The 26,503-nt window shown below is 48.0% G+C and overlaps 1 protein-coding gene across 2 annotated transcripts in view; it reads left to right on the top strand.

Moving 5' to 3' along the window:
- ATP8A2 (ATPase phospholipid transporting 8A2) overlaps positions 1–17,522 on the top strand; it is a 674,656-nt gene extending 657,134 nt beyond the window's left edge. For both annotated transcript variants that reach the window (XM_074958618.1, XM_074958626.1), the window contains exon 37: positions 9,229–17,522. In XM_074958618.1, the coding sequence (XP_074814719.1) occupies positions 9,229–9,326 (98 nt within the window). In that variant the 3' untranslated portion in view covers positions 9,327–17,522. The remainder of the gene's footprint in view (positions 1–9,228) is intronic.
- Positions 17,523–26,503: the final 8,981 nt, after the last annotated feature.

The raw sequence follows: 26,503 nt of genomic DNA, 5'->3' as shown, positions 1-26,503 counted from the left end.
ATTGCAACTTTTAGGCCTGTAAGCGAGTGACCAAAGAGATTGAAGTGTTCTCCGACTGGTTTTTGAATGTTATAGTTCTTGACGTCTGATTTGTGTCCATGTATTCTTTTACGTAGAGACTGTCCAGTTTGGCCAATGTACATGGCAGAGGGGCATTGCTGGCACATGATGGCATATATCACATTGGTAGATGTGCAGGTGAACGAGCCTCTGATAGTGTGGCTGGTATGATTAGGCCCTATGATGGTGTCTCCTGAATAGATATGTGGATACAGTTGGCAACGGGCTTTGTTACAAGGATAGGTTCCTGGGTTAGTGGTTCTGTTGTGTGGTGTGTGGTTGCTGGTGAGTATTTGCTTCAGGTTGGGGGTCTGTCTTTAAGCAAGGACTGGCCTGTCTCTCAAGATCTGTGAGAGTGATGGGTCGTCCTTCAGGATAGGTTGTAGATCCTTGATAATGTGTTGGAGAGGTTTTAGTTGGGGGCTGAAGGTGATGGCTAGTGGCGTTCTGTTATTTTCTTTGTTGGGCCTGTCCAGTAGTAGGTGACTTCTGGGTACTCTTCTGGCTCTGTCAGTCTGTTTCTTCTCTTCAGCAGGTGGGTATTGTAGTTGTAAGAACGCTTGATAGAGATCTTGTAGGTGTTTGTCTCTGTCTGAGGGGTTGGAGCAAATGCAGTTGTATCGTAGAGCTTGGCTGTAGACAATGGATCGTGTGGTGTGGTCTGGTTGAAAGCTGGAGGCATGTAGGTAGGAATAGTGGTCAGTAGGTTTCCAGTATAAGGTGGTGTTTATGTGACCATCACTTATTAGCACCGTAGTGTCCCGGAAGTGGATCTCTTGTGTGGACTGGTCCAGGCTGAGGTTGATGGTGGGATGGAAATTGTTGAAATCACAGTGGAATTTCTTAAGGGCTTCTTTTCCATGAGTCCAGATGATGAAGATGTCATCAATGTAGTGCAAGTAGAGTAGGGACGTTCGGGCTCAGGCTGGAGTCCAGGCTCTGTGACCTAGCTCAGCCTTTCCCCTCTGCCTCCCGCTGCCAGAGCTTTTCACTGACATGTAGCTACACACCACAGTGTGAATGAAGCCTGCTTCTCACTGTGGCATCTAGCTACTCATACCAAAAGTGTAATGTAGACAAAAGTAATGTAGATGTCACCAATATGTTTGTATCAGCGACACTGGGGGAGATGCCCTGCCCGTGATCTGCCCACAGAAAGGACATGCCAAGGAGTGATCCCTATGTGGATCAAGGGCCCTACGAACCTTGGTTCTCTTAAACACAATAAAAGAAGTTCCCAAGGCAAGGTATGTCCCACAGTCATTAACCAGTTTGCATGAAACAGTTTAACCAGGCATCTCTTTTGTTGTAATTTGTCTGACTTTGCAGCAGGATAGGACTTCGTTGCCGTTGGTTCCAGTATTAAAATGCATCTTAAAAAGTCAAGTATTGAAAAGTAACTAGAAGCTCTGTTCAATGTCATTTAAATAGTCCTAGGGTAATGACAGATAATTGTCTGTGGGTAATTGCCTGGGGTGTGAAGGAGTTTGGTAGTAGCTATGGCAGCTGGATACCACCTGAGGATCTTGCTGTATGGGGTAATCCTGCAGTCAGTGAAGATAGCTCCAGGGCACAATGCAAAGCTGCCCTAATTTGGGGCAGCATATGGGCCACTGGCTTCAGTTATTTAAGGCCAATCTTGCAGTCTTTATCCAAGCTGACTTTCATTGAGATTGTTGCCTGAAGATTGCAGGATTCTGGCCCTTAGAGTAGAACAAGCACACTTAAAGCATTTGTTTGCAAGTGTGAATTCACCCTTGTAAGAATGTTTCATAAATCTTCTTTCCTTGCTAGCATCCAGTGTGAATGTGTTCTTTGCTAAAAGATGTCTTAAACTTTGTAAATTAGTCTGTGCACCTTCAGTTACAGACAGGGAAGTCCACCCTGTATTTCTGTATACCATGTCATTAGCATGTAACCGTGCTTATGTTAAAACACAGTGAGCTATGTTATCATACTGGATCTGAGTTGCACAGGATCCTGGAAGTACCCCAATGGGAAGAGGTCTATTCTCAAACGTAATTCAAATTTAAAAAAAACAAATTCTGGAATAAATGTGTCTGCTAGCGTCTGGTCACCCCATCTCAAAAAGGATATAGTGGACCTGGAAAAGGTTCAAAGAAGGGCAACAAAAATTATTAAGGGTCTGGAACAGCTTCCATGTGAAGAGAGATTAAAAAGACTGGGAGTGTTCATCTTAGAAAAGAGATGACAAAGGTGAGATATGACAGGAATTTATAAAATCATGACTGGTGTGGAGAAAGTGAATAAGGAAGCATTATTTCCGCCTTCACATAAAAAATAGGGGGTACCTGATGAAATTAATAATCAGCAGGTTTAAAACACACAAGAGGAAGTACTTTTTCACACAATGCACAGTAGACCTGTGGAACTTGTTGTCATGAGGCCAAAAGTATAATAGGGTTCAAAAAAAAGAATTATATAGGGTTAGGGAGGACAGGTCCATCAATGGCTATTAGCTAAAATGGTCAGGGATGTAGCCGCCTGCTTGGGTCATCCATAAACTCTAGCTGCCAGAAGCCGGGACTGGATGACAGGTGGATCACTCAGAATTGCCCTGGTCCGTTCATTCCCTCAGAAGCATCTAGCATTGGCCATTGTCAGAGAGAGGATACAGGGCTAGATGGACAATTGATCTTTCCCAGCATGGCTGTTCTTATGAGAGCCCGGAACCTTGAGCGTCCAGTCTCAACCCTGAACTCATTTAATTGTTGAGATGGGCCCTTAAAGAGGCTAATTCAGAGGATGAGCTTTTCTTCCCGCATTCCAAACTCCACTATTCCCACCAGCTTCAGTCTCCTGCTTCCAAGCAGCTCACATTGGAAAGAAGCTCTCCAGCAAGTCACTGAATCAAGCTCTTAAGGATCTTCACAATGAAAAGAATTTTCTCCCCAGCACAATGAGGCTATTTTCCTTCTCAACAGATATGCCAGTAGCACCTGGTCATCTATCACAGGGGCCATTCTACACTGTGCTCCAGCCAAGTTTCACTTTAAGGCCTGATTTAGGAACAGGACTCCCTGAGAGTTTTCAGGCTCTCTGAGAAAGTTAAACGGGACCCTCCTCAAGTCCAAGTGCCCATCAACTTTCAGGTCATATTACAGTACTTAGAACTCCTTCTCCCATTGTTCCTTAGAGTATGAGTATTAAGTTCTTCTTCAAGTGATGGTCCTTATGTGGATTCCACATGTGGATGTGCATGCATGCCATGCACCTGGGTCCAGAAATTCTTCAGAACCATGTCTGTTGACCCGCACATGCGCAGTAGCCTCCCTCATATTCCTGACCGAGGGTATAAGAGGCAGTGCGGGTTGATGCCTCTCCAGTTCCTTCTTACTGCCATATGGCCTGAGTCAGAATCATGTCCTTCTTCAATCCATGCATAACCTGTAAAGTAAAATCTTTGTAAATAGTTGTATATCTTAGCGTAGTAGTTATAGTTAGTATAGTATATAATTAGTATAGAATAGTCGTTTGTGTGTCCCCACAGTCAAGGGAAATCCTCTCTGGCCCCGGGACTATGCCCAGAGTCCCACGGTTCAAGAATTGCAACTCCTGCCCTTGCTCCTTCTCCATCAGAGACGAGCATCCATGGTCCCTGTACTGTCTGAGTGAGGCACATCTCTCTGCAAAGTGCAGTATCTGTCGATCCTTCTTTCCCAGAACTCGAAAGGCCCAAGAGCTCTAGCTAAAAAAGTTCCTGGTGGAGCAGGCGATGAACTGTGGTGTGCTGTTGTCTGTCTCTATTAGGCCAAATGGCTGCATGCACCTGCATGACGCCATTCGCCAGACTTCACTTGTGGAGTCTCCAAGCTTGGATCCACTCCACCTACAAACCAAACATGGATCGCATTGACTCCCCCATGACTGTTCCCACCAGAGTTCTCACCTCCTTTGCTTGGTGGTCCAACCCAAACAAAGTCATGGTGGGGATTCCCTTCAGCCCTCCCATTCCAAGGGCCAACATCTTGACAGATGCTCCCTTATGGGGTGGGAGTGCTCACCTGTACTACCACATTGCTTGGGATACCTGGACCCCAAGAGAGGCCAGGCTACCCATAAACTTACTGGAACTGATAGCAGTCCGGCTTGCATGCAAGACCTTCCTTCTCCTCATACGCTCACTCCATGTGGAGATAATATCACCACAGTGGTCTATATAAAGAAACAGGGAAGAGTGAGATCTCATCTCCTCTGCCTGGAAGCAGTCAGACTTTGGAACTAGTGTATCAGAAACCACATTAGCGTACAGGCCGCATATCTCCCAGGTGTTCATAACTCCCTGGCAGATAAATTAAGCAGCAGCTTCTCTGTAGACCTTGAATGGGAGATCCATGACACAGTTCTAGCCAACACATTCACACAATGGGCCAGTCCACTATGGGACCTCTTTGCATCCCAGACGAACAGGAAACTTCCTATGTATTGCTCCACGGGAGCCACAGGCTATGATTTCTAGGGTGACGCTCTCCTGAACAGACAACCTCAGATATGCCTTTCCTCCCATCTCCCTACTACCAGAAGTTGTTTGGAAGAACCATTGCAACAGAGCCACCATCATCCTAGCATGCTACTGGACCAGTCAGTTCTGTTTCACAGAACTCCTAACAATGGCTGCATGCCCACTTATCAGGATCTCCAAACACAGGACAGGGGGAAAATCAAGCATCTCAACCCAGGTTCACTCCACCTTCCGGCCTGGTGTTTGGATGTGCATCGGAAATAGAATGCTCAGGCTCCACCCTGTTCAGGAAATCCTTAACCAAAGTAGAAAAGATTCTACTAGTGCCTGCTACCTGGCTAAGTGGCGGCGCTTTTCAGCCTGGGTACGTCACCACGAACATTCACTTGATACTGTGGGCTTTCCAGTTATCCTAGATTATCTCCTCTCCTTAAAGCCTTCAGGTTTGGCCCTTAGTTCACTCTGGGAACACCCAGCCACCATCGGTGCCTTCCTCTCTCCAGTGGAGGGATAATCTTCTCATTACGCACCTGGCTACTGTACGATTTATGAAGGGCTTGATCAGGACCTTCCCACCAGGCATTAACCCTATGCCTCAATGGGACCTTAACCTTGTTCTGTCAATACCCACAAGTCTGCCCTTCGAACTTATGACAGCATGCACCATGATGATCCACCTGACCATGAAAGTGGTGTTCTTAGTTGCCATCACTTCAGCCAGAAGGGTCAGCAAGCTAGGAGCCATGATGGCAGACCCTCCTCATGCAAAGTACAAGTATTTCACAAAGAGAAGGTCTCCTTTAGGTTACACCCCAAATTCCTCCCCAAGAGTGTTGCTGAGTTTCACATCAATCCATCAATACATTTACCTGTATTTTTCTCAAAACCCCATGCTTCTGCTGAAGACAAGCGACTTTACTCCCTCATTGTCAGGTGTGCCCTGGCATTCTATCTGCAAACAACCAAACCTCTCAGAAAATCTCTGAGACTCTTTGCTGTTTTGTAGCATTCTAAGCATCCGAAAACTCACTTAGAAATCCTCTCTGAGGATATGGCTTGATCCCAAGATCTTTCTGCTAAGGCAACAAACTTTCCCTGTCCTGGGGGCAGTGTTCCCTCTAATTTTTCCAACCCATGTGCGGAATGAATTTTGTTATGTGCACCAATATGGAGGTGATGTGCCACACATCACCTTCATATCGATGCACATAACAAAATTCATGTGGTGGGGGTGGGGCCGAGGGGTTTGGAGTGTGGGAGGGGGTTCAGGGCTGGGGCACAGGGTTGGGGTGCAGGGGTGTGAGGGCTCCAGCTGGGGGTGCAGGCTCTGGGGTAGGGCCGGGGATGAGGGGTTTCGGGTACAGGAGGGTGCTCCGGGTCTACGGTAGGGAGAGAGGACTCCCCGCAGCTCTCTCTCCCCACAGCTGTGGCATCTCTGGGGCTGGAGCTGCAGGATAGGCGCCTCTCCCCCATCCGCAGCCAGTCTGTGCCAGGGGAGGGCTGCCCCAGCTGCGCCTGGCGCCAGACCGGGTTGCTCCAGCCATGCCTGGGCCTGGGCTGTGCTGCTCCAACAGGTCCAAGGACCCCTGACGCAGCAGGTCTGGGCCGCATCACCATTGGGTTGGGGGAGGGGCACCCTGGCAGGCCCCCAGGCAGGTTCCCTGAGCGCCTGTACAGCACTAAACAGGCTGCTGCATGGCCACGCAGCTTACAGGGAACTTAGCCTGGGGGCATTACAGCTCACTCAACGCAAACACAAGCTGCCTCCACAATATCCTTATTGGACGTTCCGCTGCAGGACATTTGCAGGGCAGCAACTTGCAGCTCTTTCCACATGTTCTAACTCAAGCCGCACCTGCTTGATTAGGAGAGGTAGATGCACTGGAGGGTAGGGGTAGGATACAGAGGGCCCTAGACAAATTAGAGGATTGGGCCAAAAGAAATCTGATGAGGTTCAACAAGGACAAGTGCAGCGTCGTGCACTTAGGACAGAAGAATCCCATGCACAGCTACAGACTAGGGACCGAATGGCTCGGCAGCAGTTCTGCAGAAAAGGACCTAGGGGTTACAGTGGATGAGAAGCTAGATATGAGTCAACAGTGTGCTCTTGTTACCAAGAAGGCCAATGGCATTTTGGGCTGTATAAGTAGGGGCATTGCCAGCAGATCAAGGGACGCGAACGTTCCCTTCTACTCGACATTGGTGAGGCCTCATCTGGAGTACTGCATCCAGTTTTGGGCCCCACACTACAAGAAGGATGTGGAAAAATTGGAAAGCATCCAGCGGAGGGCAACAAAAATGATTAGGGGACTGGAACACGTGACTTATGAGGATAGGCTGAGGGAACTGGGATTGTTTAGTCTGCGGAAGAGAAGAATGAGAGGAGATTTGATAGCTGCTTTCAACTACCTGAAAGGGGGTTCCAAAGTGGATGGGTTCTCAGTGGTACCAGATGACAGAACAAGGAGTAATGGTCTCAAGTTGCAGTGGGGGAGGTTTAGGTTGGATATTAGGAAAAACTTTTTCACTAAGAGGGTAGTGAAGCACTGGAATGGGTTACCTAGGGAGGTGGTGGAATCTCCATCCTTTGAGGTTTTTAAGGTCAGGCTTGACAAAGCCCTGGCTGGGATGATTTAGTTGGGGATTGGACCTGCTTTGAGCAGGGGGTTGGACTAGATGACCTCCTGAGGTCCCTTCCAACCCTGATATTCTATGATTCTATGATGGCAGTACTACAAGCATCTCTGCTACCAGCTTCCTCACACCCTCCTCCAATCAGAATACCATTTGTCAGTCACCCACATGTGGAATACATTTGGGGACCATGAAACGAAGAAGAAATGGAGGCTACTTAGGGCTTGTTTACACTACAAAATAAGGTAGACTTAAGTTAGGTTGACCGACAGCCACTGTAGTAATCAAATCAGCTGTTTGTGTACCCTCCTTCCGCCGGTGATGCGCGTCCTCACCAGGAGCACTTGCACCAACCAAAGTGGGGCATTATGGGGCACTGACAGCCGGAGTCTGGGGCTCACAGCTGGAGCCTCCCCCACCTGGCGTCAGGGCTGACTAGGTGTCAAGGACATTGTTGCCCTGTTCTGCCGATTCTCATTCCTAATATTCCACAGGAACAAGCCTCGTTTTAAAATAGTTCCAAGTTTCACAGGAGTCAGTTCTTGAGCCTTCCCTTTTACTATATCATAATTTGGCATCCCCTGGGTATTGTCAGAGACCTGAAGTTCTTTCTCGACAGAACTTGAGAGTTTAAAAAAAAAATCAAAATGTGTTTGTCAGGATTCCCATTCTGTGCTAGCCAAAAGGATATGCATCTCGGAGACTTACCCCAGAATATTAAAGCTTGCTCCACTCAGGATACATTAACCTCTTGACTGAGAAAAATCAATAAGGTTTGCCAGGCTGTCACCTGTGTATATATACACAATCACCCATTTCTCTAGGGTAGATGAAGGAGCGTCTTCAGATGTTGCAGCTGGCTGTAATGTAGTGGGTGCAGTCCTCTGGAAACACTAATCAGAGTTAAGGCTAAGATTTTGCCATGGATATTTTTAGTAAAAGTCATGGACAGGTCACGGACAATAAAGAAAAATTCATGGACGCCCGTGACCTGCCCATGACTTCTACTAAAAATATCTGTGACAAAATGTGGAGCTCAGCTGCAGGGTCCCCACACTGCCTGCAGCGGCTCAGCAGCTGCGGGGGCCACTCCAAGCTCTGGGGGCCCCCACCACCTGCGAGAGCTTGGAGCTCCAGGGGCCCCCACTGCCCGCAGCCACTTGGAGCTCTGGGGTACCCCTGCAGCCCTTGGTGGCCGGGAGCTCTGGAGGGCCCCCACGGCAGCCAGGAGTTCTGGGGGGCCCCCTCCGGGCGGAGGGGTACCCCGCACCTCCCGGCCACTGTGTTACAGTTTCTGTGACTTGCACAACCTCCGTGCAAAAATTGTAACCTTAATCATAGTCTCCTCTCGGATTTAGCATCTCACATAGTCTGGGTTTCTCAAGTTCTGCTAGGCATGATATTACAGACAATGAGAGACTTGAGCAGAAAAGCAAATTTGTACTTACCAGAGAATTCTGTTTCTGTGATGTCCTTACAGCTTCTCCACCAAGAAATCAACCCATTGTCTTGTTCTCAGTAGTAATTAATATCTAGCTCCGACATAATGCTTTTCATACAAAAGAGGTCAGTATCATTTGCCCCATTGTACAGATGTAGATTATTAGTGAGGTTGTCATAAAAAGAGAGTTATCGCCTGGTTAGCATGGGCTGCTCTAGAGAGGAGGGAAGAGTGACAAAAACTTAGCAAAAAGAACAGGAGTACTTGTGGCACCTTAGAGACTAACAAATTTATTTGAGCGTAAGCTTTCGTGGGCTACAGCTCACTTCACCGGAATTTGGTAGTCTCTAAGGTGCCACAAGTACTCCTGTTCTTTTTGCGGATACAGACTAACATGGCTGCTACTCCAAAAACTTAGCAGCAGCTTGTCCTAATCACGTTGGTGACATGGCCCATGTTCCAGAAGAGGGGAGACACTTCACAGAAATCTAAGTCGCTGGTAAAACCAAAGTGCTCTTCCCCCACAGCGCCAGCAGTGTTATATAGTAATGTCTAACTGTGATTATCATCTTTAACTGATTCCATTGTGCCTTTGTTCTCACTTTTTCAGATGGGTATGCATTTTCTCAAGAAGAACACGGAGTTGTTTCTCAGTCTCAAGTTGTTCGATCCTACGACACTACCAAACAGAGAGCTGGAGTAGAATAACACAGTTCTTCCCTTGATTGGTGGTGGGAATAATGAGATTTGGATCAATGCATCCACTGTTAACACATCCTTGACTAAGGTTGGCAGCAGCAGCCAAAACACCGGAACACTCATTTCTGTGGCCTTAGCCAACACATTTGTTATGCATTCCCCCTGCAGACCTTGAGCACACATTGTGGGGAAATCATTGTTTTAAATCAATTGCAGTGCTCTGCCTAACTTTTGTTTATGTTGTCATGAAGCATTTGACTGTGCTATGTGAGGTGTGAAATTAAAAACATTATGTTTTACCACTATTTAAAACAGCAGTATAAATTGTTCTGGGAGAAAAGTAAAGAATTTATGTTCCATGAGAAATTGGCCTTTGCTTAATTGGAATAGGGGTACTGACATTTCCTGTTTTGTTACCCATAGATTAAGTACACAGAGCTGCATGTAAGTCTTACCCTATAACAGTCACTGTTTACTTTAGCTGGTAGAATTTTTAAATGGATAAATTAGGTATAAACTTTTTGATTGAACAAAACAACACAGTATATGGTAGGCTGGGAAAGCTAAGTGCTTATTTTGCATACCTGGTCATGACAAATTAACACAGTATGGCAATTAAGTCTATAAAATATTTCACCACCTTTTTACAGGATTCTTTATGGCTTTATCTTAGCTTTCTTTAAAAAACTTATTCACCTGGACAGTATCTATAGTTCCCACAGGTTGCATGGCAGGACAGGTGCAGTGATTGCATGCATTCTGCACAGGGAACATCCAAAAATATACAACCCCTTTCCAACAGTTTTGTGCATTGTACTTGAATGAGAACTTCAAATCTGGGCATGAGACATCCCTTTTTAAACTATATAACAAAACATCAAGAACTGAAATGCTCACTGTGTCTTCCATGTTATTCTGCAGCAAGGAAGCAACCTCCAGCAAAGAGTTGGGTACTGGAAGGACTATTGGGATTCATAGGAAGTGGGCAGGGACAGAAACTGCTTCAACATTTCCTCCCAATGCTGAGGTTCACACTCTCCTTTCTAATGTCTGAAAATCTGGTGCCTTTACATCCTCTGCTGGTGGATCCTATGTAAACTCATGGGACAAGAGTACATCTTGGGCTGTCACATGCCAAGATGTGCATAATGTCTGCGCAAGAGGGGAGCGGCTGTGGAAAAGAGATCAGTGCACGTTACCAAATCCTCTATGGCCATGGAGTGTGGAGGGAACTCGTACCCCAGAAAAGCCAACTTGGAAATGGGAAAAAAAGCCTCTTTCTGCCCAATGCTTTGGAGAAACTGTTTGAGGACATTTCATCCTTTTGAAAAGCTGACCCCCCCGAGCACTGCCACAGCTGCTTTGGAGTAAGTGAGGGATGATTGCATCAGTTCATGTTGTCACATAAGAGCATTGCTAGTCATGATGGGAAGAGAAGACCAGCTGTTTGTGGGTTCAACTGGGCCAGTTCCCTTCCTAGATCTGATCCAACTGAGTACTCCCCAGATTTCCTGAGATATGTTCTGAATCCAGCAAGCTGAAAGGAATGCTGGTTTTACTGACTTACTTTCTGAATGGGACGGCCTGCAATTGCCTATGTTGGAAGTATGCAAAAATCTGAAAGAAGTGGGGCAGAAGTAAGAACTGAATAGAGCCCTTAGAAAGCTAACACTGTCCTCCAGACGAGGCCTATTAATTTTAGTCACCATACCAGGTTTTTGAATAGCATAAAGTAAATATTGCTGCGCAGTTTGTGTTCAGCCAACTTTCTCAGTTATTGCATAAGCTATACACGTGCACTTAATAAGCCGACACTGTTTTTGCCATACTGACCATCATCCAGAACGTTTATTGATTTAAGTCTATTTGAAAGTAATAGAGATATGAATATTTACGCTCAGCAAGCAAAAGCAAAACACTAGCCTGGCTCACTGACTTAAGGGTCTTGAGTGATCTCCAGCACTTGAACACCACAGTTCAATTCCCGTGCCACCTCTAGGGCCTAGACTTCTCTCACATTGAACAGTAAATTTTCTGGTCCTACAGCACCAGGCAGGATTGGTCTTGGATTAGGGTGATGATTTGGAGGGAAAAGTCATCACCTTCTAGTTGCAGTGCTAATGAGGGAATTATGCAATGAGTGAAACTTGCAAGTAATTTGCCACAGGCATGAATGTCAAGGGGCTCTCTCTCTGTGTTTGTGTTTGTGTGTGTGTGTGTGAGTGAGAGAGAGAGAGAGAGAGAGAGAGAGGTATGAGACATAAAGGAGAGAGTACAAAGAGGGTGAATAAACAAAAGACAAAACCTGATCTCAGGCATATTAGAACCTTTTTGTGCCAATCCAACACATTAAACATTTTCTTTTTATTCAGAAACTAGTCCTGCTTAAGAATTACACAAGGTAAATCTGCACTTGGACAAAGCTGATGTTTCTTCCATTTCCAACACCACAGAGTAAAATTATCTTCCTACACGGCCAAAAATAAGCCTTTGTACGCTAAACTACACCGCAAATGTTAATATTTAAGTACTTTCAGAGGGTTTTTTAAAAGTATGTGAAAAAGTACATAAAAATTGTACAAACAATAATGCAAGCTAAGCTCATGCATTGAGGGGAGCATAGAAAGACCTCATACTCGCTTCAGTTATTTGTTTAGTGCAACAAACTTTTGTGCAGCAAAATGAGGGATGCTGTGGAGGAGCAGCTGTCAGCTGCTGTGATTTATTTTACTAGCACAGACTATGGGCTGTATCTTTTTGACCCAGCTGTACATGGAGGTCAGAGAGTGTCACACACAAACCCTCGCTAGAGTGAATAGTGGATTGAACTGAGATACATACGCTGATGTCAGCTCAATGGAAACTACACATGGGCCTGATCACACAACTATACAGTATGTGACATGCGGACTGGTAGGTCAAATTTTATCATTAGTGAAGGACCTTACTGTGGGTCTGGGCTAATCCTCCAGCACCCACCCAGGTCAAGACCTGGCATTCTTCTTGTCCTTTGGAGTCATTACCAGCACTGACCTATTGTTGTAAGCTATATCCTGGCTGTTTTAGTTCCTTGTCTTTGTGAACAGTGATTAGGTGTATTCCAGCACGTATTAGCAAAAAAGAGAAGCACAACAGCTCTGTATCAACAAAAGTCCATGTTCAATCACAGAGCTGCGTATAGCAGCAGGAGTAGCCTTTGAAACAACATGGTGAAAATGTTATCAGCTAGACAGGGGAGCAGAGTGGAATAAGCTAAAGATTTCTGCTTGACAGTCTGTATTAACACTTCAGTGCTGACCAGAAAATGGACTCGTTGGCAGCTCTCTGCATTGACCAATCTGCCAGTTCTGGGGAACAGCTGACGTGTCTCTGCCTAGGCTCCTCTGTGAAAAACAGACATAATTTGTCCCTTTGGATCAATACAATGCACGATCTGGAGGGGGGCATGGAAACTACTGTTTCTTTAACAAAATGCCTAGTAAATTAAAACTGGTGAACTAGGATTTGAGCCGAGCACTGCGGAGAAGTCTGTTGACATTTTCATTTCCTTGAAAGAGCTTCAGGTCTTGCTGTAGGCAGCAAGCAGGAGAAGTCAGTAATAACTTGTCAAGGAGGAACAGTGAATAACTAATAAAAGTATCTGAGTCGAACTAAGTTGCTAATATATTTAAAAATGCATGTGGAGTTAACATAAACTATATGGGCTGTAAATTAAGATAACAGTCAAACCTCCCTAATCTGCAATTCACTAGACCACACACTTTTTTAATGTTTGCCAAAAATGTGCATTCTCTCTCCACCACTCAGCTAACAGCTAATAGCAGATGCTGCAGTGAAGTCTCCTATTAATGAGATTACATAATTTTTACAGCACATATTAAAATGTGTTTGCTAGGAGAATATCAATTATCAATAATGAAAACTAAACCAAGGTGGGAAAAATACGTGAAAAGTCCATGTTGTGATGCCAGCTTTGTGCTTATTCACTTAAGGTGACATTCAGCCCTGTACAGACGGCCAGCACAAGCCTTAAGTGGGGCATAAGCCTGGTGCCACCCTATTCACAGGGGTTAATTTCACCCTTATGGGCTAATCCACAAAATGTAGTAATTTGCACTGGTTCTCCCATGCTTCAGCATGAATCAGTGAAGGTCTGGTGTCTGTTCTGCAAGCAGCCATGGCTTTATAACTAGCATGGATGTCAGTTTTAATTTCATTTTTAAACTAATGTGGAGAGTGTGCTCTTGTCCTTATACTCAGCACTCAGGGATTTGAACTGGAAACAGTTGCTTTAATGGGAGTCACACCCAAGAAACCCTGTGGAGTTAGATGAGCTCTTGCCTAGTTTTGAAGCATGGCAAAATGTTTTAGCCTAGTTGTGACACAATGTGTGAGGTCGCAGACCTGAAGTAATTGACGCAGTAGTTTAAAACTCAGTCAGCTGGTGTAATGAGGCCTTCATCTGCTGATGACCCTAAATATAGAGAGAGAGAGAGTGATGAAAAAGAGCATTGTAACCAGGCAGGACCGGACACACTGATGTGCAAATAAAGAGGGCTTGTGAATTGAAATCCAGATGATTGGGCATCCAGTACAACTAGCAACTACTGCTGTGCACGCCAGCTTTTTTCAGAGCCAAAGTCGGAGATAGGACGAGACTGGCAGATCATTATGGCAATGACAGCTGGGTTTTCTAACAGCGTTCTATCAGTCTGGACCCCCTTGTGTCATGACAGGATCACCATACAAGAGTGCATATGCACTTTCCCAGTGAATGACCGAAGAGCAGAGTCCTGTTCTTTAGCATGCTCCTCCCTCACTCACTTCTCTCACGTGCCCTTTGTACAGGAGACCTATCCCCATATTTAGCTTCTTGAAATATGGGCATTTCAAAACGAGCTGAGCTGGAAGGCAGCGCCTGGGAGTCAGGTGGGGCCAGTGAACCATCAAGTAGCTGGGCTTTGGTATACTGAGTTCTAATAAGTCCATGGCTACGTAGAACCTGTATGGTTATTATTTATGCTGCAAACAATGGTCACGTGACCATTCCCAGAAACAGTGGAGCTAGAACATCCTGCTCCAGGAACACAGAGCCTAATTCCTTGAGAATCGCCATTAGCAGAATAGGGCGTTAGGCATACAATGAAGCAGAGCTGAGTCTGTCCAGAATGGAGAGCATGGTGCATGTAGGGCTCAGTCCTGAGAGGGGAGCAGAGCGTTTTAGCTCAGATTCAGCAAAGCACTAGCCAGGCATGTGAGCAGTTCCATTGTCTGCAGTGAGAATATATTTAAGTTAAGCACGTCTGTGAGTACATCACTGGATCAGGGCCAGAGGACTCTGCATCTTGCAAGATCAAGTCCAACACAATTGCTCAGATACGCCCATAGTTAGACAAACTTTGTCCTTGTGCATCAGGGGTTTCTAGGAGTTCAAACCCCACCCCTCCACTGCTCACAACAGTGGCTGCTGCCATCCGATGAAGAGAGCTGTAGCTCACGGAAGCTTATGCTCAAATAAATTTGTTAGTCTCTAAGGTGCCACAAGTCCTCCTTTTCTTTTTGCCATTTAATAGACTTAGTAGCAATGCTGCTCTTAGGGCCACTCAGAACAACAGCAACAGAGCTCAGACACTCCTGATTCAAAAGGCTAGTCCGCCTACCATCTGAGCTCGAGGAAATTCTCCATTGAGAGAGGGGCCCTATGATACACAGATGACTAGTTCTGTTCCATCCCATTCAGGCGATGGTACCCACAGACTCTAGCCAGTTCAGTATGTTCTGTGCTGTAGGCTCAACCCTGGTTATTTACAGATTAAAATCAGAAAGGCGCAGCCTGCACTGCCAGGCAACACGTGATGCCCAAGTGAGGTCACAGCTAACACATTCCAGTCTTGGCGTCTCTCAGACCATGGCATGTGTGCTCAAGATGGCTGCCTGGAGGGCCCAGTGGGTCACACCCCACTTGGTCAAGAATGTTAAAAAATTGGCAGAGTATTGCAGCTGGGCACAAGAGGAGGAGCAAGTGCCTCCCTCCTGCTTCCAAACAATCACAACAACCCCCGCCACACACACACACCCATCTGCTCTTTTCCACGAGCACACAGGGCTCACTCTGAGATGGGCGATGTGCTGCTTCCAGGGACTGTGGCACTGGCTTTAATGCCTTGTGAACAAATGCTGCTCCAGAGCTCTGGGGAAAGGAAGAGGACCACCATGCCAGAGCCCCACCAGCACCCGCTCGCTGCAGCAGTATCCTCAACCAGTCATCTTCCACTCCCCACCCCCCGCCCCACAACACACAAAATCTTTTCCTTGTTTCTACCTGTGAGCCAAAGCCCACAATTCTTTGGGACAGAGTAGGCAACAGACCAATTTCTTGGGCAGTGTATGCCTTGTGGACCCAAAAAGATTGAAAACTCCTGAGTTATGTCATACTGAAGACAACAGAGATAGGGCTTCACTGCAGCAATAACTTGGCCTGTTACTCAGGCCTCTAGCCTAGCTCTCAGCTGGACACAGATACAGCCACACACAAAAACTTTCACAAGGGTGGTGATGCTTCCAACCTCGGCTTGCCGGCCCATCCAGAGGCTACAGTCTAAAGACTAAGTGTTGCTTTCACTGGGCTGGGCTCTACCCTCTTGCCAGTGTGGATGCAGGCTAAACCAGGCCAAGCACACCCTCCAGTGCCTACCCACCATTTCCTCTCCCCCATGGGTCTAGATAGAAGGCCGAACAAGACGCGCTCTCACAATTCTCTGGGAAAGGTTCATGAAGCAGCTCAGTTTATGGCTGCACTAAGGACCATGGGATGTGCCCCCAGAAGTCCTAGAACCTCATATGAGACAGTGCAGCCCCTGTATGAACTCAGTGAAGTGGACACACTGGCATACCAATCACCCAAGTTAACTCGTCAATGAAGCCATACACCCAGGAAAGACGCTTGCAGCTCACCTGAGCAAGTACGTCAGGAGATAAGCCTGTTTCTGGGTGGCAGGGGCGACACTTTTGCTAGACAGACAATAATATCAGGAAAGAGGGGATTTTATGGGCGCAAGCTGGAACTAAAAGGCAGAAGAGCGACAGCCTCCATATGGCCAGGCCTGACTATGGGGACGCCTGTGAAAAAAGCCCAATGATCAAAGCTAGACTGAGAGACTGCCTTAAGTACACCTCTACTTGGCTGATGACATCAGCAAACTTGTAACTATAAAGTGGCCAAGCAAAAGGAAAGAAAGCTGACACGAACACTGGGCTGTGAGTGTTCTAGCTGGGTGGTTTCAGTGAGAAGCTGTTCCAGACGTCATTTTGGCATTAATGAAGCAATTCCAAAACATCTGCAGGGATGTTTGGAAAACAGAATTCAACAGCTGTTGTGTACACTTCTGCTTTCCCCCACAGGTCTGTCTCTTTGGTCAGGAAATGAGTGTGAATGCTTTCAGCTTTCAGCAGCAGCAGGTATTAGACTGGACAAGCTACTCAGCATTGTCTTCATCTCTTTTAAACCAGGCTACTTGAGCAAGCAAAACAATGTGTCAGTTAGGCCTCATGAGACGGGTGTGTGTGAGTGAGAGAGTGAGAGTGAGCGTGTGTGAAAGCGTGCAAGAATGGGGGATATTCCATTCTGTTTGAAACCACATCCTGTCTACAACTGCAGTATAACCCATTGTTCCTGAAGGTCAAATATTCAGCCATTTAAGTGACAGGATCCTTACCAGCATCTTTTTCATCAGTGAGCAAAGTTGTGCGCCCTCTTGTCTGTCATATCTGTGTGCCAATTGCTTAAATATTGGTTCAGATGGGTAGGTTTTAATCTGGATATGCAGAGTGGAGCAATGCTGTGGGGGGATGTTTAATTGGCTCCCAGCAGAAAAACAGGAGCTGCGCTGGTGTGTGGGTTTTTTCCTTCTAGAAGTGTTACCATTTTCACATTCAATTAATCTCCTCTAGTAGTTTCCATACAGCAGCAGTGCATTACAGTCGAGTTTGTTTCCCTCCCAAAGTGAATACAAATGAAGGTCATTTACTTGTACAGTTAGACAGTTTGGCAAACTTAGTAAATGTGTAGTTTTGAACCATATTGTTGACTGGTGTATGGCCACAAAGATTTCCACTACATCTTTTATTACTGGATGGGGGGGGGATTTTTATCTTTTGTTTCCTCACCACCATGAGTGTTACAGCAAAGAAGTTCAATATTAAACGCAGTCAAGCTTTAGCCCGCAAATCTGTTGTGTTCTCTCTCATTCGTTACTTACTGGGTGATTTTTAAGGGCTGCTCCGGCTCCCATTGCCAACAATGATTGTTTCAGTGTGAAGGGGATCAGGCCCCCAAGGTCAGCATTAGCTAATTAAAATAAGAATGGCACTGGCTTGCTTTGCAGCTTGCACCTGTTATTCAAATGGCCTCTGACTGTAGCCAGAGGGCAAACCTGCCTTTGTTACAAAACTAGGTGGCGGCCTGATGTGTTCACATGCCACTGCCTTTGGTTTCCTTGACTAAAGGACAGCTATGTCTGTGAGGATGAGGCAGTCTCTTGACCCCTCAGCATATTCAAACCCACATGGAGAAGCTGGAATGGCAGACATGCGCCGGTGTGGGGAACAGTAAAGCCTAATACCTCCTGCACTCCCGTCTCACCAGTGGAGGTGCAAAGGGCTTTTAAACATTGGGCTTATGCCCTTTCTTGGTTTTTTTATGATGTGGAAAGAAGGCCAGACAGGGTCTCTCTCCAACAACAGTCTGATCAGTAATAGTAAGGCTGCTCTTCCCGGGGTGTGCCTTCAGTGAAGCGTTAACTCAAGTTGTCTCCACACCCGTTGGCCTAGCTTGTGTGAGACTGGCCATGCTACAAAGTAACACTCTAGCTGCTGTGTCCAGTGCACTGGCACCATACTGACTTGTATGTGGCACTAGTAAGACTCCTGGGGGCATAGTCCTTAGTTCCTTATGCTCCAGCAAGGTGAGCCACGCCATGAATTTTTTTCCAGTGAATTATGGGGGAACTTGTCTGTCCTTTCTGGACACACAGAGGGAACTGTGGGAAGGCACTGGAGGACTTTCAGCTCTTCAATAGAACCAGCCGGCATCCACACAGCAGAGTGGTTGTGTTAGCAACAGACAAGTTGTGCTAACACGCTTTAGCCTGTAAACCTCTCCTCCCCCTCTGACCTGCACCAGTGGGCCAGCCAGCTTGAGTGCAAAGCACCACCACACTTCAGCTGAGGGTTGGTGTGTGTGGACGGAATTTGAATTAGCGAGAATAATCGAGTGAACTTTGCAGTCAAGATCAGCCCTCCCTAGTTTTAATGGAGGGCTCCAGGAGTGCATATCGTGAGCTCTCCAACCTTCCTTGAAGGGGGCTGATGTTTGCTTTGTAACAAGCCTTCCTGTCTCCCAACCGTAATTTGACAGCAGAATGAAAATCGGTGTTAACAAAACCAAAACAAAAGATATTTGAAAGCGTGTGAAGAAAAATCCCCTGCCCCTCTGAGTTACTCAGCGTTCAGGCGCATATAATGTCATGATTTAACTAGTGCTCCAGTCCCTACAGATTTTCCCAGGGTTGGCAAAACCTGATTTTTTCATTTAAAAACAAACAAAAAACCCAACCCCCCCTCGCCCCCAAAACCATCTCTCAGGACTTTATAAAGAAGCAAAAAACGATGCAAGCCCAATTCACACCCCACCAAGCTTTTTTGTAGTAACAGGTCACCTTTTAAAGCACTTTAGTAAAATCTTTGGGAGCCACTGTTTTAAAGTGACCCACCAATTGCATTTTGGCTTCTTGGTGACCCACCTCACACCCAAATTCATCGGGGCGCCCCCCCCCAAACTCGTAGTCCAGCATCCTTTTCCATTGCTGCTGGTGCCTCTTCCTCCTCACCCCACCAAGGGGCACCCATCACCTGCAGTAGCACCATCCACCCTCGCAACCCTAACCCCAGCCTTGTGCGGAGGGGAGGTCCCTGGGGAAGGGAGTTGGCGAGTGAGCCCGCCCTGCCACTACCCAATAGTGTTTGCTCTTGACCTGTGGGGGTGAACCCAGCTTCCCCTCTGGGCATTGTGACCTGGTGCACAGGGGTCATAGTGCCACTCAGTATTGGCCTGCCCACGCCTCCATTGTGCCCAGCCCAGTGGGACAGGAACTGCTGCTGTGGGTTGAATGCAGGGAAGGCTCACTCTCCAACCACCCTTCCCGCAACCAGGGGCCTCCCCTCCACACCAGGCCCCTGACCCCCTGTTGTGGGGAGACCGACTGTGTGGGACACACTGCTTTAAAATACTTTTATGCAAGAAGCAAAATATTCTACCCCCTCCTTTACTGCTCAAAGAACCAACAAACAGATGGCAACACACTAAACAGAAGTCACAGCACTAAAGTCACATGCTCAGCTCTCTGATTCATTCACACTGCTTTTTAGTACGTGCCCTCTTTCTCCCCCACCTGCATGTAGTCTGTTTCGATTGTAAACTCTTCCAAGCAGCAACCTTACCCTCGCGCTTACTGTCTGTAATATGCCCGGCACGCACTTGGGTTCCAGCTCAATCATTATTATTAATAAACAGCATTAACAGTAAAACTTGAAGACGACTGCTGTTAGAGCTCGCTCCTTAGTGAACCCTAGTCCTTGCATTGCCATTTCTCACACAGAGTATTAGTCCGGAGGTGCTACTTTTAAGAAACTAAATAAAAATATTTTTAAGCTGAAATGGTAAATAAATGTTGAAAAGGGATGTAAATATCAGCACTATCAGTTGTCTCTCTGCTCAGTTCCAAGTCCTTCATTCCTCAAACTGCTCCACTGCAAAGCTGTCGGTGTTGAGTATTCACGTCCTGGAGCCAAATATTTGCTGGAGCAGCTGTTAAGGCTGTCGCTGGTGTTTCTCAATGCCTCATACCAGACCAAAATGGAATCAAAGTCTACACCCTCAGCGTCATGCTCAACCTCCGACAGGCACATGAAAAAAGTATAACTTAGAAATGTCCCGTTTCGGACTGTTAAGAAGATTTCAGAAACAAAAATCCCGTTCCCTGCTATCCATTTCTCCTGTATCTTACCATCCTAGAACCTTGTCTTCTCAGAGACTTTTAGCCAGATACCATCTTCTCCCTTATCTCCTCTTTGGACTAAAAAATGGTGGGAGTATTGAATGAAAACCTACAAGATTGCCAGGAGGTGCTGGGTTCCATAATGCTACACAGTTGACAGAAATAAAGGCATTCCAGCTGAATGTAATATCAGAATGTAAGGTAAAATTTCCAAGGGCACCTAAGTGACATAGAAGCCTATGGGTATGTCTACGCCAGCGTTTCTCAAATGCGGTCAGCTTGGATGCATGCGGCTACCACGGGGTTTTCCTGTGGCCACGACAGCCTCCTCATCAGAGATGGGAGAAGGGGCAAAGCAGCGGTCTCTCCCTGCAGTGCCCAGGGGCTCTGGGGGCAGACTCCAGCCTCCCCACCAGCTTCAACCATGGGGTTCCAGGGGCGGGCTTAACCCCTTCTCCCCCTTCAGCCTTGGGCAGTGGTTCTCAAACTAGAGCCGCCGCTTATTCAGAGAAAGCCCCTGGCGGGCCGGGCCGGTTTGTTTATCTGCCGCATCCACAGGTTCGGCCAATCGCGGCTCCCACAGGCCGCGGTTCACCGCTCCAGGCCAATGGGAGCTGCGGGAAGCAGCGCGGGCCAAGGGATGTGCTGGCCGCCCTTTCTGCAGCCCCCATTGGCCTGGAGCGGCGAACCGTGGCCAGTGGGAGCCGCGATCGGCCGAACCTGCTGACACGGCAGGTAAACAAACTGGCCCGGTCCGCCAGGGGCTTTCCCTGAATAAGCGGCAGCTTTAGTTGTGCGAACCACTGGCCTTGGGGCTCTGACGGCAGGCTCTGCGCTTCAGTTACCCCACCCCCAGCTTTAGCTGCGGGACTCCAGGGGTTGACTTCAGCCCCACCCTCCCCTAGTTCAGCCGGAGGCTCCGGTGGTGAGCTTGAGCCCCCTCCCCGACCCCACAGCTTCAGCTGTAAGGCTCTGAGGGTGGGCTTCAGCTTCCTCCACTTTAGCCTTGGGGCTCTGGGAGCGAGCTCCAAGCTTCAGCCCCCCTCTGCCCCCAGGCTCCAGCCCTGGGGCTCCAGCTCTGGGCTTCAGCCCAGGGCAGCGGGGCATCTACAGTGCTGGCCTTACCCAGCACCTTGGTCAAGAAGCAAGGAGCAGGGTGAGCCTGCAGTGCAAGGCCAGGGAAGGGCACTCAGGGTAATGGGGGGAGGGGGAAAGCAGCAGGGCCCAGGGGGCAATGGGAGGCCTGGGGGAGGCAGCAGGGGCCAGAGGCACCAAAATCCCAATGTAAATTATTTTTATTAATGAGTCTGCAAAAAACAAAACAAAACAAAACCCTACCTAAATGAATGACAATGATTTGGACATGTATAAGTGTATATTTATTTGTTTTTCCTAAAACTCAAGTATTTTAGGAAAAGTTGTCAGAGCAGCCACCAGCAAGAATTGGTGGCCACACTCTGAGGCCACCAAAAATGTTGGTGTAAGACAAACCCCTGATCAATGCTATAGCGTCACAGATACGCCACTGTAGAACCGTAGCATAGATGCTTCCTCTATTGACAGACGGGATTGGTCCATCCATGTAGTTAATCCACCATTGGTCCATCCATCCATGTAGTTAATCCACCTCTCCGAGTGGTGGTAGCTAGGTCTTCAGTCAACCTAGCGTCATCTATACCAGGAGTTAGGTAGCCCTAATTATGCTGCACACTGTACTACATTTTTACAGCCCTGAGCGACATAGCTAGGTCAATCTAATTTTTAAGGGTCTACCAGGCTTGAGAATCATTGAAAGGAAACAGGACTTAGGGCCAGATTTGTAAAGATACTTCAGCACCAACAGATGCAAACAGGTACCGAGTGGGATTTTTCAAAGAAGTGCCTAAGCACCTAGATTTCCACTGAGTTCAGTGGGAGTTAGGTACCTAGACTTAAGCCCTAAGGCCCAGATTTTTAAAGTTATGTAGGCATTTCTGCGCTCAGTGTTGCAATGCTGAACTGAATTAGAAGCCCAAAGCCTCATTTTCAAAAGTGATTTAGGCACTTAGGAGCCTACATGGGAAACACCTTTAAAATTGTGGGCACAAATTCCTTAGGGCTAGTCTACATTTCAAACTTATACCAACATAGCTGTCTCAGTGAAAGAAGTGCATCCCCTGGTTACATAGCTATGCCAGCAAAACCCCCAGCATAGGGCAGATCTTCATTACAGCCTTAAGGCGATATAACTTACATCACTCAGGAGTGTGAAAAAGCCCCTACCCAGCAATGCATGTTTCGCACTGTCCACACTGCCCACAACTTCTGCTTCTCACCAAGGTGGAGTAATTATGCCCATCGGCCTAGCTGACGTAGCACTGTAATGTAGACCTGCCTGTGGACACAGCTATGCCAACAGAAGAGGACTGTCAGCATAGTTCTGTAGGGTAGACTCAGCCTACGGCCAAGTCTACGCTACAGACCTGTATCGGCATAGGCACCAGCTTACGCAGATCCCAGGGGGTGCTCAACCCCCACTCTACCCCAGCCCCTACCCCACCCCACCCCTTCCTCCAAGCCCCCACCCCACCCCTCTTCTTCCTGCCCCTCCCCCACCTCCTCCTGCCCCTGCTCCTCCTCCCTCACCCCCAGTGCCTCCTGCAAGCCACGGAATAGCTGATGGTGGCAGGCGGGAGACGCTGGAAGGCGGAGAGAGGAGCTGATCAGCAGGGCTGCGAGTGGGTTCTGAGCACCCACTATTTCTTTCCATGGGTGCTCCAGTCCCGGAGCACCCACGTAGTTGGCGCCTATATATATCGGTATAGGTACATTGCTCAGGGGTGTGAAAAATCCCCACCCTGAGTAACGTAGTTATACCAGCCTAACTCCCAGTGTAGACAGCGCTATGCTGAGGGGAGAGCTTCTCCTGTCAACATAGCTACTGCCTCTCGGGGAGGTGGATTAACTACGCTGATGGGAGACGCTCTCCTGTCGGGGTAGTAGCATCTTCACTAAAGTGCTATATTGATACAGCTGTGCCGCCATATGTGAAGACAAGCTTCTAGTAACTTTGGCACCTTTGGAAATGTGTGTAGTATTTGAATGATCAGCCCCATAAAGTTGTCTGCTCTGTAGGTTTCTGTTGGGGTTGTTTTTCTGAGTGCTGCTCAGTTGCAATCCAATTGATTGAGGTTTCCAGTTAATTATATAGACAGATCACCCCTGATGTCAAGCAGCTTTTTCCTCCAAGTTCCGAAACGTTAATTTATGCACAATAGGCTATATATCTGATTAAAAGTTCTTTTGCAACAAGCTAACACATACAGCATGTGGAGCTACTGACTGGCAAACCGCAGTCCTGGGGAACTGCTGGAATTGATCTACAAACGGATCTTGATGGTGGCTGTTGCTTCCCACTGTCAGTTGAATGGGAAAAGACGGTTACTCACCTTTGAAATGGTTGTTCTTCGAGATGTGTTGCTCATATCCATTCCAATTAGGTGTGCACGATCGTCGGAAGATTTTTACCCCAGCAACACTCGGTGGGTCAACTGAAGCACCCCCTGGAGTGGCGCCTTCATGGCACCGGATATATGCCCCAGCCAACCCAGTACCCCCTCAGTTCCTTCTTGCCGGCTACTCTGACAGAGGGGAAGGAGGGCAGGTTTGGAATGGATATGAGCAACACATCTCAAAGAACAAGTTACAAAGGTGAGTAACTGTCTTTTCTTCTTCAAGTGCTTGCTCATATTGATTCCAATTAGGTAACTCCCAAGCCTTACCTAGGTGGTGGGGGTCAGAGTGAGATACCGCGGAGTGAAGAACCGCTGAACCAAATGCGGCATCGCCCCTGGACTGCTGAGTTATCACATAGTGGGCGGAGAAGGTATGCACCGATGACCAAGTCGCTGCCCTACATATCTCCTGTATGGGTACGTGTGCCAGGAAAGCAGAAGATGAAGCCTGAGCCCGCATGGAGTGGGCAGTAAGGTGCGTAGTTGGGACACCAGCCAAGTCATAGCACGCATGGATGCATGATGTGATCCAGGACGAGATGTGCTGGGAGGAGACTGTGAGGCCCTTCATCCGGTCTGCCACAGCAACAAACAGCTGTGACGTTTTCCTGAAAGGTTTCGTTCGCTCGATGTAGAAGGCGAGGGCCCTGCGAACGTCCAGGGAATGCAGCTGTTTTTCCTGTTGAGAGGCATGCAGCTTCGGGTAGAAGACAGGGAGGAAGATGTCTTGGTTGAGATGGAAGGCAGACACCACCTTAGGGAGGAAGGCCGGGTGGGGTCGCAGCTGTAACTTGTCCTTATGGAACACCGTATACGGTGGTTCTGATGTGAGTGCCCTGAGCTCAGACACACTCCTCACTGAGGTGATAGCTACGAGGAAGGCTGTCTTCCAGGAAAGGTACAGGAGCGAGCAGGTGGCCATCGGCTTGAACGGGGCAGCCATGAGTTTGGAGAGAACCGGGTTAAGATCCCAGGTAGGGACCAGTTGATGAATTCGTGGAAACAGGCTCTCCAACCCCTTGAGAAATCTGCTGACCGTGGGATTGGAGAAGACCGAACGCCCGTTTTCGCCAGGGTGGAAAGCCAAAATAGCTGCCAGCTGCACTCTGATGGATGATATTGCCAAGCCCTGCTGTTTTAAGGACAGGAGGTAGTCCAAAATGATAGGGTACTGATGCCTGTAGCGGGGCCGTATGACTCAGAGCGCACCAGCAGGAAAAACGCTTCCACTTGGCTAAGTACGTGGACCTGGTAGAGGGCTTCCTGCTACCCAAAAGGACCTGCTGCACCAAGCTAGAGCAGCACAGCTCAGATTGAGTTAGCCATGCAGCATCCATGCTGTGAGGTGGAGAGGTTGCAGGTCGGGATGACAGAGTCGTCCGTGGTCCTGAGTGATCAGGTCTGGCCACAGTGGGAGTGGAATTGGAGTGTCCACTGACAGCTCTAGGAGAGTGGCATACCAGCGCTGTCTGGGCCGTGCTGGGGTAACCAAAATCAGATGGGCTCTGTCCCTGCGCAGCTTGAGCAGCACCCTGTGGACTAGCGGGAATGGAGGAAAGGCATAGCACAGTGATCCTTCCACTGTATTAGGAAGGCATCCAACAGGGAACCCGGAGAGCGTCCTTGTAGAGAGCAGAACACTTGGCATTTCCGATTCTCACGAGAGGCGAATAGGTCTATCAGGGGAAAGCTCCACTTCAGGAAGACAGAGTGGATGACGTCCAAGTGAACCGACCACTGTGAGTCTGGAATGATCTGCTGAGGTGGTCCGCTAAGGTGTTCTGGACTCCTGGGAGAAATGATGCCACCAGATGGATTGAGTGGGCTATACAGCATTCCCACAGACGAGTGGCCTCCTGACGGAGGGGGGACGACCGGGCTCCCCCTTGCTTGTTGATGTAAAGCATGGCCATTGTGTTGTCTGTGAGGACTGCAACACAACGGCCTTGAATGCACTCTCGCAATGCTTGACACGCCAGGCGCACAGCTCTGAGTTCCCGTACGTTGATGTGCAGGGATAACTCTCCTGCCAACCATAGCCCCTGTGTACAGAGGTCCCTGAAGTGGGATCCCCATCCCAGGGATGATGCATCCATGACTAGGGACACGGAGGGCTTCAGGGCGTGAAATGGCACCCCTTGGCACCCTGATTTGGGGTCCAGCCACCAGCCTAGCGAGGCTAATATCCCTGGCGGGATGGTAACCACCGTGCTCAAGCTGTCCCGACTTGGGGGGTATACTGTTGATAGCCAGGCTTGGAGTGGACGTAGTTGCAGCCTGGCGTGCATGGTCACATACGTGCAAGAGGCCATGTGTCCCAGCAGGCATAGGCATGTTTTCACGGTCGAGGTCGGGAAGCTTTGCAGGCTGTGGACTATGTTCACCAGGGATTGAAAGCGTGCTTCCGGCAGAAGTGCTCGGGCTAGGCCTAAGTCTAAGACTGCTCCTATGAATTCTATCCTCTGGGTTGGTACCAGAGTAGATTTCGTGACATTGAGCAGGGGGTCCAGTCGATTGAACATGTTCATGGTGAGCTGGACATGAGACTGCGCCTGATCCCTGGAACAACCCTGAATAAGCCAGTCATCGAGACATGGGAACACTTGGATCCGTTGTCAATGAAGGGAGGCAGCTACAA

The sequence above is a fragment of the Natator depressus genome, chromosome 1, assembly GCF_965152275.1.
Source record: "Natator depressus isolate rNatDep1 chromosome 1, rNatDep2.hap1, whole genome shotgun sequence".
NCBI classification, from domain to species: Eukaryota; Metazoa; Chordata; order Testudines; family Cheloniidae; genus Natator; species Natator depressus.
This window is presented reverse-complemented; position numbering and strand designations above follow the sequence as displayed.